This window comes from Oncorhynchus clarkii, chromosome 2 (assembly GCF_045791955.1).
Source record: "Oncorhynchus clarkii lewisi isolate Uvic-CL-2024 chromosome 2, UVic_Ocla_1.0, whole genome shotgun sequence".
Taxonomy (NCBI): domain Eukaryota; kingdom Metazoa; phylum Chordata; class Actinopteri; order Salmoniformes; family Salmonidae; genus Oncorhynchus; species Oncorhynchus clarkii.
This window is the reverse complement of record NC_092148.1, coordinates 54,009,530-54,027,148: the sequence shown is the minus strand read 5'-3', so window position 1 is coordinate 54,027,148 and position 17,619 is coordinate 54,009,530. Positions and strand designations below refer to the sequence as shown.

Genomic DNA, 17,619 nt, shown 5'->3' with positions numbered 1-17,619 from the left:
AACCACCAAGCCTCGATGTCAAATATAACTTTGTCATGCTCTGATCCCATATTCTCCAGATTGTATTGTGAAAAGCGTGCGCGCAGTGGATGTGGTTTGATGTAGTTTACAATCAAAGTTATCTGTTGCAGTATGTCTCAGAGTTCTGTGCTCAGCTCTTTTGCCGCCAGTTGCTCTCAGTGTATCATACAATGCGTCCATATGCCAGAGGAGGACACATTCATAACTAGAGTGCAGAGGCCTGCTCGCCATCCCGCCATAGATATAGCCACGCAGCACACTGAACATCCTTGTGCCGTTTCATGCTCGTGAATCGGGAGACAGAACAATTTGTCTCCGTAAATAGCGTCTCTCTACATGTATAGCCAACCTGGTCTCAGAGCATTTCATATTATTATGTACGTAAATCTGAGACACTCCATATAGTTTGGTTATGTTACGTTTGTTATGGTTAAATAAGACAGATGGTTACTTAAGGCAAAAACGAAAGCGGAGTGGTTGGTCGTGGTGGATGGGTTGGTGTATAACACTAATGTCTAACAACCCAAAGGTTGCGAGTTTAAATATCATCATACTAAGGGAGTGTCTCATACAGAATAATACGAAATGCTCAGAGACCAGGTTGCAGCCACAAACAAAAGTCAATGCATGGGCATCTGGGCCCTCACAGCTAATGTCCATTTGGAGAGCATAAGCTGAGGAGTTTAAGATGTTCAGTCAGTTTCCTCTTGATTGCTAGCAATAGCATAAATTATTTGTTTAACAGTGTTATCTGACAAAGGTATTGATGTGAGTTTCTGTGCCTCCCCACACATTGTTTTCACCAAATCAATTGTGGCTGGGAATATCTAAGTCTCTGTAATAGTGTGCGGTTTCATAGCATAGCAGGCCTAGCCATTCATCATGGGAATGATTCAAGTGCAACGGTCCTGTGTGGCCTTTTCCCATTATACAGGAAGCTCTCTGGTTGAATTGTAGCTTTCAGATTTAAAAAATGTTAATTTGAATTTTTAAGGTTAACCTCACAACAATGATTTTGAGATACAAGACGTTTATTTATATATATATATATATATATATATATATATATATATAAAGGTGAAATAATTTTTTCCATTGACACTGGAGTGATAGACGTGCAGAGGATGACGTGCAAGTAGAGATACTGGGGTGCAAAAGAGCAAGAGGGTAAGTAATAATATGGGGATGAGGTCGTTGGGTGTGCTATTTACAGATTGGCTGTGTACAGGTACAATGATCGGTAAGCTGCTCTGACAGCTGATGCTTAATGTTAGAGAGAGAGATATAAGACTCCAGCTTCAGTGATTTTTGCAATTCGTTCCAATCATTGAAATAACACATAACAGAAAATGATGATAATGTCCTTTTCACCAGAAGCGGGCGTGCGGAGAAAGCAGAGCAAGGCTGGTGTAAAGGATGGATCAGGCCAAGTAGCGACTGTATGCTAGCAGGATAGTCCATATCTCCAATCATCTTTGCTTTTAGTGATGTTGTGTTTCCATAAGATCTAATTTAGCATGCAAATGAGCTAGAAAAAAAGTGAATAATTAAAACATTTTTATTGTTTTGTGTGACTACATCGCCAGCAAAAAAAAATTCAAAAATAGAGACATTCTAATTGAGCGATGCGTCAAAGCGGACAACCCCCCCCCCCCCCACCCCTGGCTTCAGTTGGGTCATTATAATTCAAAACAATGCATTCTAAAATAAATCACAAACGCCTCACACACTCGCCTTTGGTGAGTTTAGGCCATAAAAGCTGTTTGAAAAACTTATGCTGGCATTTTAGCCTGTTCAGGTCGGATGGAATTTTTGGCCCACATCATGACGTCACAATGTGATTAGATTACAATAGACCAATGACTGTTCATCTGAGTAAGGGTGTGTACTCTAGACCATCCTATCAGCTAATTAGGGCTGTTTATTACATCAATATCTTCACATTTGTTTCCTAACGCCCACATGATCAGACTGAACATTTCAAGGGCGATAGGAGGCTAAGGAAAATAAATGATACAAAAAATATATGTTGAAGTTATTTTAATTAAATAAACACACAGTGATTTATTAGACATCTTTTAAAATAAAATTACAAAGACTGCATGTGCCTTAAAAATATTCTGCCATTCTGCAAATTGTAAGAACCAACGCTGATGATGAGAAGCAGGTACGGAGAGTTGAACATTTAATTTAGCACAGACATGGAACAGGACAGGAAGAGCGTCAGAACCGGGTAATACAAAGACATATTAAAGCTGAAGCGGGGGATAGAGCTTGGGAGACAGACAGATATAGGGGAGGAAATAACATAAGTGATTGACTCCAGGTGAGTGCAATGAGTCGCTGATGTGCGTGACGAGGGAAGCAGGTGTGCGTAATGATGGTGGCAGGAGTGCGTGAGGCTGGGCAGCCTGGCACCCTCGAGGGCCAAGGAGAGAGAGCAGGAGCAGGCGTGGCACAAATGGTGGTCCTAGATGTTTTGATAGTGATTTGGTTGTCCCCCGCAACGGAAAAGTTTTGGAATGGCTGTGCTACGCTACTGTGGTGAACCACTTACGTTACTGTCTGTTACACACCAGAACATTTCAGTCTAGGTTACAATCTAACTCAATCTAATTGTGATGGCAATTCAAATGCTTACATTTTTCCTCAAAATGGGACAGAACACCTCATTTGGATGACTCTGATATTCAGTGTTTGTGATGTAATGGTATGTTGAAGAAACCTTAATTATAATGCACTAATTCTTCTGCTCTAACATAGGCATAAATCATTCCACAAGCTAATCTTGGTCTATTTTTGCAAACACAACAACATTATGCCTCTTATTCGAGTGGATATAATTATTAATATGAACAAATTGCTTTAAAATTACACTGCAAGAAATATATATATATTTTGGAGGGTTTGGTTAATAACAGATCTACAGACAAGGTTGAAGAGTCACACTTTATTTACAAAAATACTGAGAACCAAACAGTCCAGGGAGAGAAAGCGTGAGGGATAATTCCTACAACAGCAGCTAATGGCTCCGTTCTACGTCTGTAGACCGTAGCACATCTTTTGTGAATATGCAAACATTAAGACATAGTGTTAGTCGTGTCCGAGCCATGATCTTAGTGTAAGTGTGTGTTGTTGTTGCTGCATTATGCTCGTGTCCGGTAGTACGGTGGCAGTCTGGGCTCCAAGCAGCAGAACGGTACCGTTTACTTTCTGCGGACCGTTTTACCCTTCTTGGAGCTGTAAGACGTCACAAAGACAGAGAAACAGAGTGAGACATCCCATGAAGAGACAATCAATGCACATGTTCATCTATAAATAAAGACTTACATTGACTTTAAGTTACTGAATTTACTTCCAAATTACTTTAGATATGGATGCAAATGTGTGAGTTATGCTGTTCTAATGTTAATATTGGTCTAACTAACAATCATCAATCACAAAAGACCACTCAAAACAAGTCATGGAGTTGTCATGCTTATCCTTTTCGACACACCATGCAGCACTTACCATGGAATGGAGGTGATGATGGAATGAATGAAAGCAAAGGAAATATAACATGATTCTCTCACTGACCCGGGTGTTCTATCCCACTGTGCTCGTGAGGATTCATGGAGTATTTTCTGTCCTTATGGAGGAAATGATCTCTTTTCGCATCCTATGGCTATCAGGCTAACAGCCGGTCCTTGGTGGCAGTAAAACACATGATAGCTTCGAGAAATTAGAATGGGGCACTGAGAGAGCAAAGAAACTGCAGTCCAAAGCTCAACGTTGAAAGCACACTATTTAGTAATTGGACAGGCATTTCATTGACTTCACAATGAAGAAATGTAAAGTTACCTCAGGATCAGATTTGATGCTTTCATATATTTTCTTTGCTTTTGAAACATTTGACAATGTGACAATACCCACAACGTAAACACATGAATTAAAGAGAACCAGAGTCTTATACAGTACATTTGGAAATTATTCCGATCCCTTGCCTATTTCCACATTTTGTTACTTTACAGCCTTATTTGAAAATGTATTAAATAAATGTTTTCCTCATCAAGCTACACACAATACCCCATAATGACAAAACGAAAATCTATACAAAATCTAAAACAGAAATACCTCATTCACATAAGTATTCAGACCCTTTGCTATGAGACTCTAAATTGAGCTCTGGTGCATCCTGTTACCATTGATCATCCTAGAGATGTTTCTACAACTTGAATGGAGTCCACCTGTGGTAAATTCATTGATTGGACATGATTTGGAAAGGCCCGCACCTGTCTACATAAGGTCCCAAAGTTGACCGTGCATGTCAGAGCAAAAACCAAGCCATGTGGTCGAAGGAATTGTCCGTAGAGCTCCGAGACAGGATTGTGTCGAGTCACAGATCTGGGGAAGGATACCAATAAATATATATCTGCAGCATTGAAGATCCCCAAGAACAGTGGCCTCCATCATTCTTAAATGGAAGAAGTTTACAACCACCAAGACTCTTCCTAGAGCTGGCCGCCCGGGCAAACAGAGGAATAGGGGTTAGAAGGGCCTTGGTCAGGGAGGTGACCAAGAACCTGATGGTCTCTTTAACAGAACCCCAGAGTTCCTCTGTGGAGATGGGAGAACCTTCCAGAAGGACAACCATCTCTGCAGCACTCCACCAATCAGGCCTTTATGGTAGAGTGGCCAGACTGGAGCCACTACTCAGTAAAAGGTACATGACAGCCCGCTCAGAGTTTGCCAAAAGGCACCTAAAGACTCTCAGATCATGAGTAACAAGATTCTCTGTTCTAATGAAACCAAGATTTAACTATTTGGCCTGAATGCCAAGCGTCACGTCTGGAGGAAACCTGGCACCATCCCTACGGTGAAGCACTGTGGTGGCAGCATCATGCTGTGGGGATGTTTTTCAGCGTCAGGGACTGGGCGACTAGTCAGGATCGAACGGAGAAAAGTACAGAGAGATCCTTGATGAAAACTTGCTCTAGAGCACTCAGGACCTCAGACTGGGGTGAAGGTTTATCTTCCAACAGGACAATGACACTAAGCACACAGCCCAGACAATGCAGGAGTGGCTTCGGGACAAGTCTCTAAATGTCCTTGAGTGGCCCAGCCAGAGCCCGGACTTGAACCTGATCGAACATCTCTGGAGAGACCTAAAAGTAGCTGTGCAGCGATGCTCGTCATCCAACCTGACAGAGCTTGAGACAATCTGCAGAGAAGAATGGGAGAAACTCCCAAAATACAAGTGTGCCAAGCTTGTAGCGTCATTAATAAGAATGTGTTCTTAACTGACTTGCCTAGTTAAATAAAGGTAAAATAAAAATAAATTAAAAAAATACCCAAGAAGACTCGAGTCTGTAATCGCTGCCAACGGTGCTTCAACCTAGTAAAAAGGGTCTGAGTACTTATGTAAATGCAATATTTCAGTGTTTTATTCTTAATAAAAAACGTGTTTTTTTCTTTGCCATTATGGGATATTGTGTAAACTATTTAATCAATTTTAGAATAAGGCTGTAACCTAACAAAATGGTGAAAAAGTCAAGGGGTCTGAATAGATTTCAAATGCTCTGTATATTCCAAAAAATAAGGTTTGAGACTTACATTACTTACATTACAGCTCAGGAACGTGACGCACGAGAACTTGGCTTTCTTTGTTGAACCTGGTTGTAGGTCTGCATCCTTTGTTATTTGGATTGTCAGTGTCTACTGTATATGTGTTTTGCCAAAGGTATAAGAGTTTTTATGTCCAAAGGGCCAAGAGTACTAAATAAGTAATGTCATAGTAAATTCAGAATGAATGGCTGGCTATGTTTGCCAATACAGTAACATGAATGTCAATCTTGTTCTATTGCAAACTGGTTTCTTCTGTCAGATAGTGAAGGGAGAGATTAACTCAATAGCATTTCATCTCATTGGTGGATTCTAAACTGTAATGTTTTCAGCCATAAACTGACATAAACTGTCCTGAACAGTTTTGGCAGAAAGATATAGGGGTGGAAGCTACATTACTTACTGTTTCTGTAACACGTCAATGCGGTTCCTGGGAGTGATGACCTGGAAATGACTAATTTAACAGCGCATTTTACAGGAGACAGACTGACTGACTGACTGCGTGTGTGTGTCAGTATTGACTCCCCAAATTGCCAAGGATAGAGAGTTGAGGGGAGGAGGACATGTTAGAAACGATTAGCCAGACACTACCACTACTGAGTTTCTGTCACTTTCTTTCAGTGGGAATGAAATCCAGACATAATCACTTACCTGTGAATCACACCATTTCTTCAGAATTGACTAGTGACTGGCTTTTAGCTCAGCAGTTCCCTATGGGTCTATGATTGGGTCTCAATCTATTGTGCTTGCACATAGACACACTCTAATACCTCTGTAATGTTTCGGAATGACATGGTACAGTATGCCATGTGTCATAACCTGTCTGTAACATGGCGTGTTCAACCCGAATGAGTGGAATATATTCAATATTCATTCAGATTTAATTTGGCGTCTTCTCTTGTCTTCTCGACCCACCGTGGAACCGTCTGCTCTGTTTCAGTCGCTTCTGTGTTAAGTTTCACATGCAACTTTCTCATTAAGTTTCAGACCATGCACCGCAGTGGCACGGCAGAGCTGTGACAACTGTCCAGCTCTACTTACAATTTACTCAGCTCCTCCACTCTCTTACGCAGGGTTGTGACCTGGAGGAGATATCAAAGCAGAGTTGTGTTCATATCTGAGAGGCCGTGTGGCTGAGGCCACCAAGCGGATGGTGAGACTTGGTGGCCCGCTGTCACCCTTGATTTTACTCGGGTAAGACTTGGAATTTTCCAGGGTATCTAAAAAATATCTTGTATGACCCATGTCTGTAAAAATCTAGGGAAAAAACTGATCATGTGGTGACTGAGCTAGACGTTTTTATCAGATCACGGTCAATAACAGTACCGTCCATACTGCCACGGGGGAATGCGGTCGTGTACAAAGGCATATGCTCTAAGAACGGAGCCAGTCATATTATCAGCTGAGCTCTTGATTAGAGTGAGTAAAATTAATTAATTCTCTTTTCTTTCTAATTTAATTGAATGTGTCTTTAAAATAGATCATAACTTCAACAGTCCACAATTCTTTCAGATGTGCATATTGTATGTATGTCTGTATGTATGTCTGTATGTATGTATGGTGGATTCTGGGATAACTTATAGTATATTTCTATTTTCTTTAACCAGGACATCGGATACATACCTCATACTTCTGCCTCTTCAGCCTCTCGATGTGGTCAAACTTCTCAGACTCCAGTGTCTGCATCCATTCATGCAGCTCCTTTGCCTTCTCCCTAGAGCAGAGCAAGCAAGATGACTCTGTGAGTTCAAACTCTCTGTGGAGATTCCATATTTACACCATGAGGTTGAATACTTGATTCTGATTGGCTGAAGGTTGTTCTTAAAGTGCATTCCTTTTAGGTAACGAGAGACAGTTGCAAAAGCTATTGTACTTGTACCTGACTTTTCCTGCTGTAGGCCTGATTCTCCTCGCCAAAACAAACCACCACACACACCGTACTGTACATAAAGCCCAAGTCTGTTACTTGAACTGCTTCTTACTTCAGTTTCTCTTCATTCAGATGGTCGATGTTCAGGGCCTTGCGTCTGCCTGCCAGGATCTTCTTCTTCTTCTCTCTCTCAGTTTCCTTCTTCCCACCTCTCTTTGAGTCAGCCTGTTACAAGTGAAAGGCAGTGGTTACAAGGGGCAAGTCCATCAGTCACACATGTAAACACACAACTCATTGTTTCGTTTTTCTGTTGTTTTTTCCTTCTGAATTACATGTTGTATACAAGTAAGTGATATTTTTTTCTATTCATAACGTTATGGGTCTGTGAAGACTGGCTGGTCGCTAGGTCACCTTCTGCAGATGGCTGCTGTAGTTGGAGCCCATGCTGGACAGGGCAGACTTCTTCTTTGCGTCCTCATCAGCCTTCTTCTTGGCATCTGCCTCCTCCCTCTTCAGCCTCTCCTCCTGTATTAGAGATCACAGCACAGAGTCAGTGTGTTGTAGTTGTCGGTCCCACGTTGACAGAATGCCGATCGTTGAAGAAAGCCCGGAGGGGTCGATGGTGGAACTGGCGGAGGACACAAACCTCACGCCTCGCCGCGCGCTCCTTCTCCTTCTCGCTACGGATCCTGTTCTGCTCGGCCCTCTCAGCCCTACGCTTCTCCTGCAGACGGACACACAGATACACATGGTTGGTTGTATTACCTTTGGTCACCAGTGGGCACTGCAGTGTCTTATCATTTTGTCATGGTTGTATTACCTTTGGTCACCAGTGGGCATTGCAGTGTCTTATCATTTTGTCATGGTTGTATTCACCAGGAACTAAATGTAAGCAAGCAGGAGTGAACTACCTGAACTTGTCCAATAAGAAAACCTTGATTTTATTTACGACCTTGTATTCATTTTCAAATTTGACCCATGTGTATGCAGAGTGATGTCATTTACTCATTCTTACTCACAATTCTTTCTTTGAGGGCGATGAGCTCTTCCTCCTCCTTCTTTCTGTGCTCAAAGTGAGCATCTATCAGGGCCTGCAGCTCAACAAGATCCTTGTTCTGACGCTTTTTCTGAATGTCCTGTAAGGTTAGGAAGTAGAGCCATGTGTTAAGTACATGTCGTCAACTCTGACATTAGCCCTGGTATTATCCGGCCAGCTGTCTCCAGATGGTCATGATGTGTGCAGGGCTACTTACGTCAAAGTCCACTTTATCGCCATCAGGAATCTTTGGTGCCCTGAGAAGTGTCAATATAAAAATACAGTGAATCTATGGGTAGTAAAATAATAAAATAAAAAAAACGTTTATTTTTTTACGCACGTAATAAAAAATGTATAATGTTAGGGGTAATGCAACACTGTAAGACAGCAGAGAACTGAAATTGAATTTCAGTTATTTTATTTTAATTTTTTTTACTGTCACTGTTTTGTTTTCTGTTGCTTTTGTTATGTTTTATGTCATCTTGTTTGTAATGAAATGTATCTACATGTTTACAAATTGATGCGATGTTGACCTGAAATAAGGACAATGAAATAATAACAAAATATATATCTAAAAAAAAGAAAGAAAAATTCATATTTGTTGCGTTAGGCCTATATAGAATAAGGCAGCTGAAGGTTTTGACTACCACAGTTAAGAATGTAGTATTTTGTTTTATGAGAGATTGAAATGGAAATGGAAATATGAAGGCAGCCATTTCTGTGTAGTAATCATACACGTCTAGAAATGTGTACAAACAAATGAGGGGTTACATGAAATGGTGACTTACTTGAACTGTGGCTTTTGGGCTGTATATTAAGAAATGAAGAGGAGGACAAGTACATGTTATTGGGTTAGATATGTACGAATCAGCATAAAGCAAATGAGTAATTATCAGGCAAAAAAAGATTCAGGCAGTACTTGAATGAATATTTGATTTGTTTCTACATTAAATGGAGAGAAAAAAAAATCTGCGCTACGTAGATATTCCAAAAATGCCTGGCTTTCAATTTGAGGTGGTGGATGTTTGTTAGTGCTATGAAAATCAGCAGAGAAATAACCACCAAAAGAATAATCCAATTCTCAGACATGACATAAACAGCTTTGCACACACAATTGAAGAATGTGGACATGTGTTATGTGTGCTTGATTTATTTCTAAAGTGTGATCTTATTTTAGAATAATTGACGTCTACTTATATTACAGGAAAATATTCGAATGAAAAATATTACTGCTGTAAGACAAGCAAAGTGTTTCACTTTAAAAGAGAAACGTTCTAACTGTGTCATGTTTATCGTTTGACCCGCACACCATTTTCACAAGCAAGACAACACAGATTTCGTTGTTAGAAGAGCATGTTCTTTCTCTTGTTATGGGTTTGGTACATGCCGTGCTAATCGTGAGTGGGCATAGCAGGGAGGGTTGAACAGTGGGGTCACTGCGCGGTTAAGCAAATGTTAGCATTTCATATTCTTCCATCCTTTTTCTTATTTCTTTCCCAAAATACACCATTTAAAAAATTGATTTGGTTAACTGATGTGTAGTTTTTCTTTGTCCTACCAGTCAGCCAATTTCACAGTAATTCTAAATCTGACAAACAGTTATGACAGAGCAGACATTCCCCCAATACAGCGAGACCTCAGACCTGGGACATGGACAATATATACATACGCATTCCTATATACCAACCAGCGTGACACAGATAATTCATCTTTAATCAACATACCTTCCTCTTCAACGACCTCTGCATGCAGCAAGCAATGAAAATGAAAGCAAAATAAACAGCGTTAGCAATGGCAACAAGGGCTGACTAGTAAGCCATAGGCTGCATACTCTACCTAAGCTTCGGCATTTGCGTCATCTCATTTTAATATTTCAAATGGAAATGATACTTTTGTTGGGCTAAGCACTACGATTTACTTGTGCGTGACACTTCAGCAGTTTGTGGAAGAACAATAATGCATTTGTAAATGTGTCTCACACAAAAGCGCCTCAAAGTATCGTTCAGTTTAAAACTAGAATCCTTAGTCGAAACTAAAACAAAGCGGCACCCTGCCTCTGTTTCGGTAAAATCTGAGGGATGGCCCTGGAGAAATGTAACCACTCTCAGATTCATAGACAGCGCTATTGATGCAACGACTGACCATCCATGGTATAACAATGACAGTTTTAACCATGTTTTGAAGCTATACCGTCTCTTTACATTTACATTGTTTACACACATTGGAGTAAAAATAGCGAATATTTTGGGTTCTGATGAGGTACAACAGTCGAACTAAGCTCACGAGGCATTTATAAGTTATATTCTTCAAGAATCAATGGGTATACACTGAGTATACTAAAAATAAGGAACACCTTTTGACATGTCGTCAAAAGCGTTCCACAGGGATGCTGGCCCATGTTGATTCCAATGCTGGCCCATGTTGATTCCAATGCTTCCCACAGTTGTGTCAAGTTGGCTGGGTGTCCTTTGGGTGGTGGACCATTCTTGATATACATGGGAAAGTGTTGAGAGTGAAAAACCCAGCAGCCTTGCAGTTCTTGACACAAACCGGTGCGTCTGGCACCTACTACCAGACCCCTTTCAAAGGCACTTAAATATTCTCTCTTGCCCATTCACCCTCTGAATGGCACACATACACAATCCATGTCTCAATTGTCTCAAGGCTTAGAAATCCTTCTTTAACCTGTCTCCTCCCTTTTATCTACACAAATTGAAGTGGATTTAACAAGTGACATCAATAAGAGACCATAGCTTTCACCTGGATTCACCTGGTCAGTCTGTAATGGAAAGAGCAGGTGTTCTTAATGTTTTGTACACTCAGTGTATATCATTAATTTATACCTCCAAAGAATGTAGCAACTAAGGATTCTAACTTTAAGAAGGGACTGTCACAACAAACACATGTTCAGAGTGCATCTACAGTGTAATCAGGATTATGCCTTTTCAGGCTCATAGTAGAAGCACAGAGGTATTTTTGCTCCTTTTAGAGTAATGGGAATAAAGAGTGCAGGATATCCACTATATTTTGATACACTGATGTTGACTTATTATAGCTTATAGTTGGAAGTCTAATGCATATATATATATATATATATATATATATATATATATAGACAATAATTGTATTCTATATACTCAAAAAATGCTGGGTTGTTTGGTTGACCCAACTGCTTGGTTGCAGGCATTTGGTCACTTAGTTTTGCTGTTTTCTTTAAAAAGAGCAAGGTTGGATTGTTGTTTCTGAGTTATTGGTGCCGGGTTATTGAGAGAGAATGCCTTCAGAAAGTATTCAAACCCTGTGACTTATTCCACTTTCTGTGTTACAGCCTGAATTCAAAATGAATTAACTTGTTACTTGTTGATGTTAATTCAAAAACATTCACTGTCTTCTTGGAAAAACAACTCCATTGTAGATTTGACCTTGTGTTTTAGTTTATTGTCCTGCTGAATTAATCTTCCAGTGTCTGGTGGAAAGCATACTGAACCAGGTTTTCCTCTAGGATTTTGCCTGTGCTTAGCTCCGTCCCGTTTCTTTTTATCCTGAGAAACTCCTCAGTCCTTAACGATTATAAGCACACCCAAAACATGATGCAGCTACAACTATGCTTGAAAATATGGATAGTGGTACTCGGTAATGGGTTGTATTGGATTTGTCCCAACCAAATAACTTTGCATTCAGGGCAAAAAGTTAATTGCTTTGCTACCTATTTTGCAGTATTAATTTAGTGCAAACTGTATACCTGTTTTGGAAAACATTTATTCTGTACTGGCTTCCTTCTTTTCACTCTGTCAATTAGGTTAGTATTGTGGAGTAACTACAATGTTGTTGATCCATCCTCAGTCTTCTCCTATCACAGCCATTAAACTCTGTAACTATTTTAGTCATCATTGACCTCATGGTGAAATCCCTGAAAGGTTTCCTTCCTCTCCGGCAACTGAAATAGCAAGGACGTCTTTATCTTTGTAGTGGCTGAGTGTATTGATACACCATCGAAAGTATAATTAACCTCTTCACCATGCTCAAAAGGATATCCAATGTCTGCTTTTTTTTTTTTTTTACCCATTTACCAATAGGTACCCTTCTTTGCAAGCCATTGGAAAACCTCCTTGGTCTTTGTAGTTGAATCTGTGTTTGAAAACCACTGCTTGACTGAGGGACCTTACAGATAATTGTATGTGTGGGGTACAGAGATGAGGTAGTCACTCAAAAATAATGTTAAACACTATTATTGCACACAGAGTGAGTCCATATTATGCGACTTGTTAAGCAAATTGTTACTCCTGAACTTATTTAGGCTTGCCCTAACAAAGGGGTTGAATACTAATTAACATTTCAGCTTTTCATTTTTTATTACTTTAGAATTGTTTTGAAAAACACAATTACACTTTGAATTATGGGGTATTGTGTCTAGGCCAGTGACAAAAAAATCTCAATTTAGTCCATTTTAAATTCAGGCAGTAACACAACAAAATCTGGAAAAAGTTGAGTGGTGTGTATACTTTCTGAAGGCACTGTATGACCCAGTGGATCAGAAGTGTTTAGAAGCATACTTCAGTAGGGGCGTGGTTTACAGCTTTTTTTTGCCAACCATGAGAGTAAAAGTAATTCCTGTTAATCTGTTCTGTTGTATAGTTATCACATGTTAAGGTTGAACATTGACATGATGAACAGGAATGAGATTTACTCTCACGGGTGGCCAATAAGAGCTGTCTGAATATTCACGGCCATAATAAGCCACACATCCTGAAAATAATTTAAGGATTACATACAATAAGACACAGCTGCTAGGTCACCCCAGCGTGAAAGTTTTAAAAAAATACCCAACTGATGGTTAAATTAACCCTTGTTTGGATAACCACAACCCAACATGTTGGGTTATTCACGCAACCCAACTGGCTCGGGTCAAAATAACCCATTGTGTGTTCTGTCCAATATTTACCCAGCGCTGGTTCTTAGGTTGTTTTTAATCCAGCATTTTTTGTGTAGCAATGAGGAAGCAATTTGTCCTAGGCCTAAAAGCAGCGGGAACGGAACAGCGAAATGGGCATATTTATTAGCACATTCTAAATGAGAACATATAGCTAATAACATACAACTAATAATACAGTGCATGCATCCATTGTCTTGGCCAGCTATGAAGGGAAGGTACTACATTCAAGTAAATGTAGAACAAGAAAGTACACTAGGGATATGTATCCCATTATCGACACTAGCATACCACTTATAATAAAACATGTCCAATGTATTGGATTCTAAGGGGTATGCTACTATTGACATTGGAACACATCCCTAGCTATATTAGTCATAGGTCTGTCTGGCTGTAACAGGTGGAGCGCACTGCTGCATCTCAAAGGATGATAGAATACCCCATGCCAACATACCTTCCGCCTCTGGTTCTGGCTCAGGCTCTGCCTCTGGCTCAGGCTCTGGCTCAGGCTCTGCCTCTGGTTCTGGGGCTGCCTCTGGGGCCACTTCTACCTCTTCCTCTACCACTTCTTCTTCTACTACCTCTTCAACTACCTCTTCAACTACTTCTTCTGCTATGGCTACACAACATGCAGTGAGTAACCAGGGAGAGGAAGGTGAATGGAGAGGTTAATGAATGGAAGCATGAGAAAGATGGTGAGTTATTTAGAACAGAAGAGAGATATGGAGGTTAAAAGAGGAGATGAGTTCATGGGCGTAACCACCGGGTGGCGCTATATGAGGCAGAGAAAATAGCAAGCAGGAGAAAGAGTTCAGGGTTCAATAAATAGATCTATAGAGGCAATATTGGACAATGTGTTGATGTTTCCTACATACAGGGACCTGAAATTGACTTTGCTACTTTTCTACTATACAAACACTTCTGCCAATTACGAAGGTTTGTTTGCCGACGAGGTATCTTCTAATTTGGTATATCTAGTCTGACATGAGCCTGTAGTTTCTTACTCTGTAGATAAATATTTTCCGCAATGACCATATTGTATGTTCAAGTTAAAGTCTGATGAAGTGAGGTGAAGTGGAAGCATTAGCAGTATCCAACATGCTATGAGCTACATGAAGATCGAATGAGTTGAACACACATCCTCAAGCACACTGAGGATCAAGAGCGACACAGCTGACAAATTAGTATAGATGACATGAACATTTTCATTGTCTGCGCGTCATTGTTTTTTACCTTCTCCCTCGCCTCCACGGATATAAACAACAATTTCGGAGAAAGAAAGGAGTAAAACAATAGTGTTACCAAAAGAATCCGTCTGCATCCAATATATCAGTATATAATATAATATTTACTATATATATTATACACTGTAAATATGGGTACAGTAGGGATCAGTTGTATGCATACACAATTACAGTCCTCCATAGCTGATCAATAGGCAGTTCACAAAGTGCTGTTAAATCAGGTCTCTTGGGAAGACTTTTGAGCAGACAAAAGATTTCAAGGCCTGATAGTTTAATAGGATTGATTTATAACCCTCCATAAAGAGGAGATATGCATTTTTACTCAGACAGAATGTGTACAAACTAGGAGGACAGTATAACTGTAAAAGGTCTAGAGAGTTGCAGGGACCTGTTGCTAACAGACGAGTGGATGGATGTGCTCTGACATTTAGAAAATAATTTAAAGGAATGCGTTAATTCATTTAAATGCATCATGCTCAATTTAGTCAATGGCCTGTTATAAACATTGGCCCCTGAAACCATTCATCAATAAGTCATGACTAAGTCATGGCTTTCTCTACATGTTGTGCTACAGAGGGCAGTTTTGAACACAACTTGAAACCTAAGGAGTCCAGCCAGGTTTCTCCATTGTGTTTAACTATTCTACATTGAGGATTGAAATCAGTTAGGCATTGGTTAACAAAACATACAGAATGTTTCAGCATACGATTGAACAATTACCCATTTAAAATGACTATGATCATGGAAAGATACAATAATGATACAGGGCAATAACATAGTAATAATGTAACTTACCCTCGCTGTGAAAGGATAGAAAAAGGATAGAAAAAGATATTGCAAGTTTAGTCAGGCAGTCAAAAACAACTCACCAAAATGAAATCTGGATCAGGTAATCATGAGGATGCAGAAATAATGCTGCAAATACTTACACTTCCTCTGTGTCAGACATGGTGACAGTGGACTTTGCACCTGAGGTACGAGGTACAAGGGAAGAAAGAGAGACACTTTCACTAAGACGCCAAGGAGGCAACACTCAAGTCACTAGCATTATTTATAGAATGGGGTTATGATCGATGCCAGACTGTAAAATGTCTTCTCCCATTACCAGAACCCAACCCTAATGGGGGAACATTTTGCCGACATTTTTGAATAAATTGTGGTACAGAAAAATTTGCTGAATTTGTAAAGGGATTGCTTTTGAATCTACCAAGCTCTAAATCTGCACATTTAGGAAAATATACTGAAATTCAACACACTGCCAATTCTGCTTCTCAGACAATAAATGAGAAGGTACCCATGCAAATATTCATGGCCTTTTTCTTTTTACCCCCCCCCCCCCCTTCCCATGTTCCATGAGACCACAGGTCAATGTGAAGGTCAAAATCTAAGGTCTTCAAGTTAACTTAATATCTTGGTCAAATTCCATGCCTCAACATAGGTGCTAGAATACATGCATCTTTAGAAACATGACGATCTAACTCTTTGTCAACATTTTAAAGGGATTCGGTCCCTTCTAGACCAATGTCTAGCCATGGCTAGCCTTTTGCTTCTGATTTAGTTTGTTTTGCAACTTAATGTTATCTTGTCAGACAATGTGTCATTATCTGATAAATCCCCAAAGTTACACATTTTGAACTGATTAGCATGCATTACAAGGATGTTCACAAAACACTTCACCTTTGCATTTGTAAAGCAGAACTTCTATAACTGGGCCACCCTAGAGGCCTACTCACACATTACAACTATTCCTAAACAGACAGCTGCAAATGTCTTTAAGAAATGGGTCCAGGATCCGATTTCCAAAGCACAGATCAGGTTCTTTCTCTTGGAATAGTGTCAGTAATTCCCATTTAATTTCCTTATGTGGACATCTCCCTCTCATAGGCATTTCAACCACTTTTCCATGATTCCATTATGTCGTATTAACTTGTTAAAGATAAAAAATAAAAACGGGGTCATAGGGAATAATGAAAGAACATGAAACTGTTTGACAATGCGAAAGACTGAAAGTCAAAGGTTGATTCTTGAAATTGCAATCATATTATCATAGCTATAGATTTCTGGGTTGATTTCACAAATCAGGCTATTGCTCAATGGGCCCTGTAACATTAATAGAGTGTCTATGTGTTTAGCCTATAAGTATGGAAGGTTCAACGTGCCACCACGTTCCCCTAGTTCACAGGTCTCCAGAATAACAGAATGTCACACCTTTCTCTCTATTAAACTATCACTGACTTTGCTGTGACGTACAACACGCAAACATTTCTGTCCACTAGATATGTGTCCAGCTATCTGTTAACCACATCACAAAAGACCAGTATAGTGCTAACAAGACTGTTCTCAAATCCTAACATTGAGGTAACATGGAGCATATCTCTAAGATTCCCTCATCTTAGCCTCCATTTTGATTTAAACCATTGGATCAGCTCCACAACATAGCTACATGTCTTCGAGGACCATTTTTAAATCCCAGGCTTGCGACAGCCTGTTGGAGCCAGGCCCCACCCCCAGAAACCTTGTAGCACCCAAGTCACTTTTAGCGCGTAATCTAACAAGAACAACAAGAACAGACTTTCACACATATACCAGCATTTCTTGACACAAAATGTTGACACTTCATTTTACATGCCAAGTGGCTTTCAAGAATTATATTATTGCACAAAGAGACACCCACAATCTTGATCAAGTTAAGCTAGAAGCTTATGTAGAAACCTGTATGTTCCCTTCACCTGTCCCCATCCCCCTGGTGGGTCCTTTCACCCTTGACCTCAACATTACTATGGAGCAGCCGACTGCTTTAAAGCCTGAGTGTTCCAACACAGTGGCAGTGGTTTTGCACGTGTGGATTCAGCTGTTCTTGAAAGGAGACAGCTAGGGGGGCCCTGAGCTCTTAACGGTGCACTTGATCTGAAGCTCT

The 17,619-nt window shown here is 40.1% G+C and overlaps 1 protein-coding gene across 1 annotated transcript; it reads right to left on the bottom strand.

Annotated features, from left to right (window-relative positions):
- Nucleotides 1-2,956: 2,956 nt before the first annotated feature.
- LOC139377602 (troponin T, fast skeletal muscle isoforms-like) lies at nucleotides 2,957-15,651 on the bottom strand. Its single transcript, XM_071120537.1, has 12 exons — nucleotides 15,632-15,651; nucleotides 15,498-15,502; nucleotides 13,913-14,077; nucleotides 9,317-9,335; nucleotides 8,746-8,785; nucleotides 8,508-8,628; nucleotides 8,139-8,257; nucleotides 7,904-8,017; nucleotides 7,605-7,717; nucleotides 7,246-7,336; nucleotides 6,664-6,704; nucleotides 2,957-3,261 (listed from the first exon to the last, which is right to left on the bottom strand). The coding sequence occupies exons 1-12, from the start codon at nucleotides 15,649-15,651 to the stop codon at nucleotides 3,228-3,230; spliced, it is 882 nt and encodes a 293-aa protein (XP_070976638.1). The 3' UTR covers nucleotides 2,957-3,227.
- Between the last annotated feature and the right edge of the window lie 1,968 nt (nucleotides 15,652-17,619).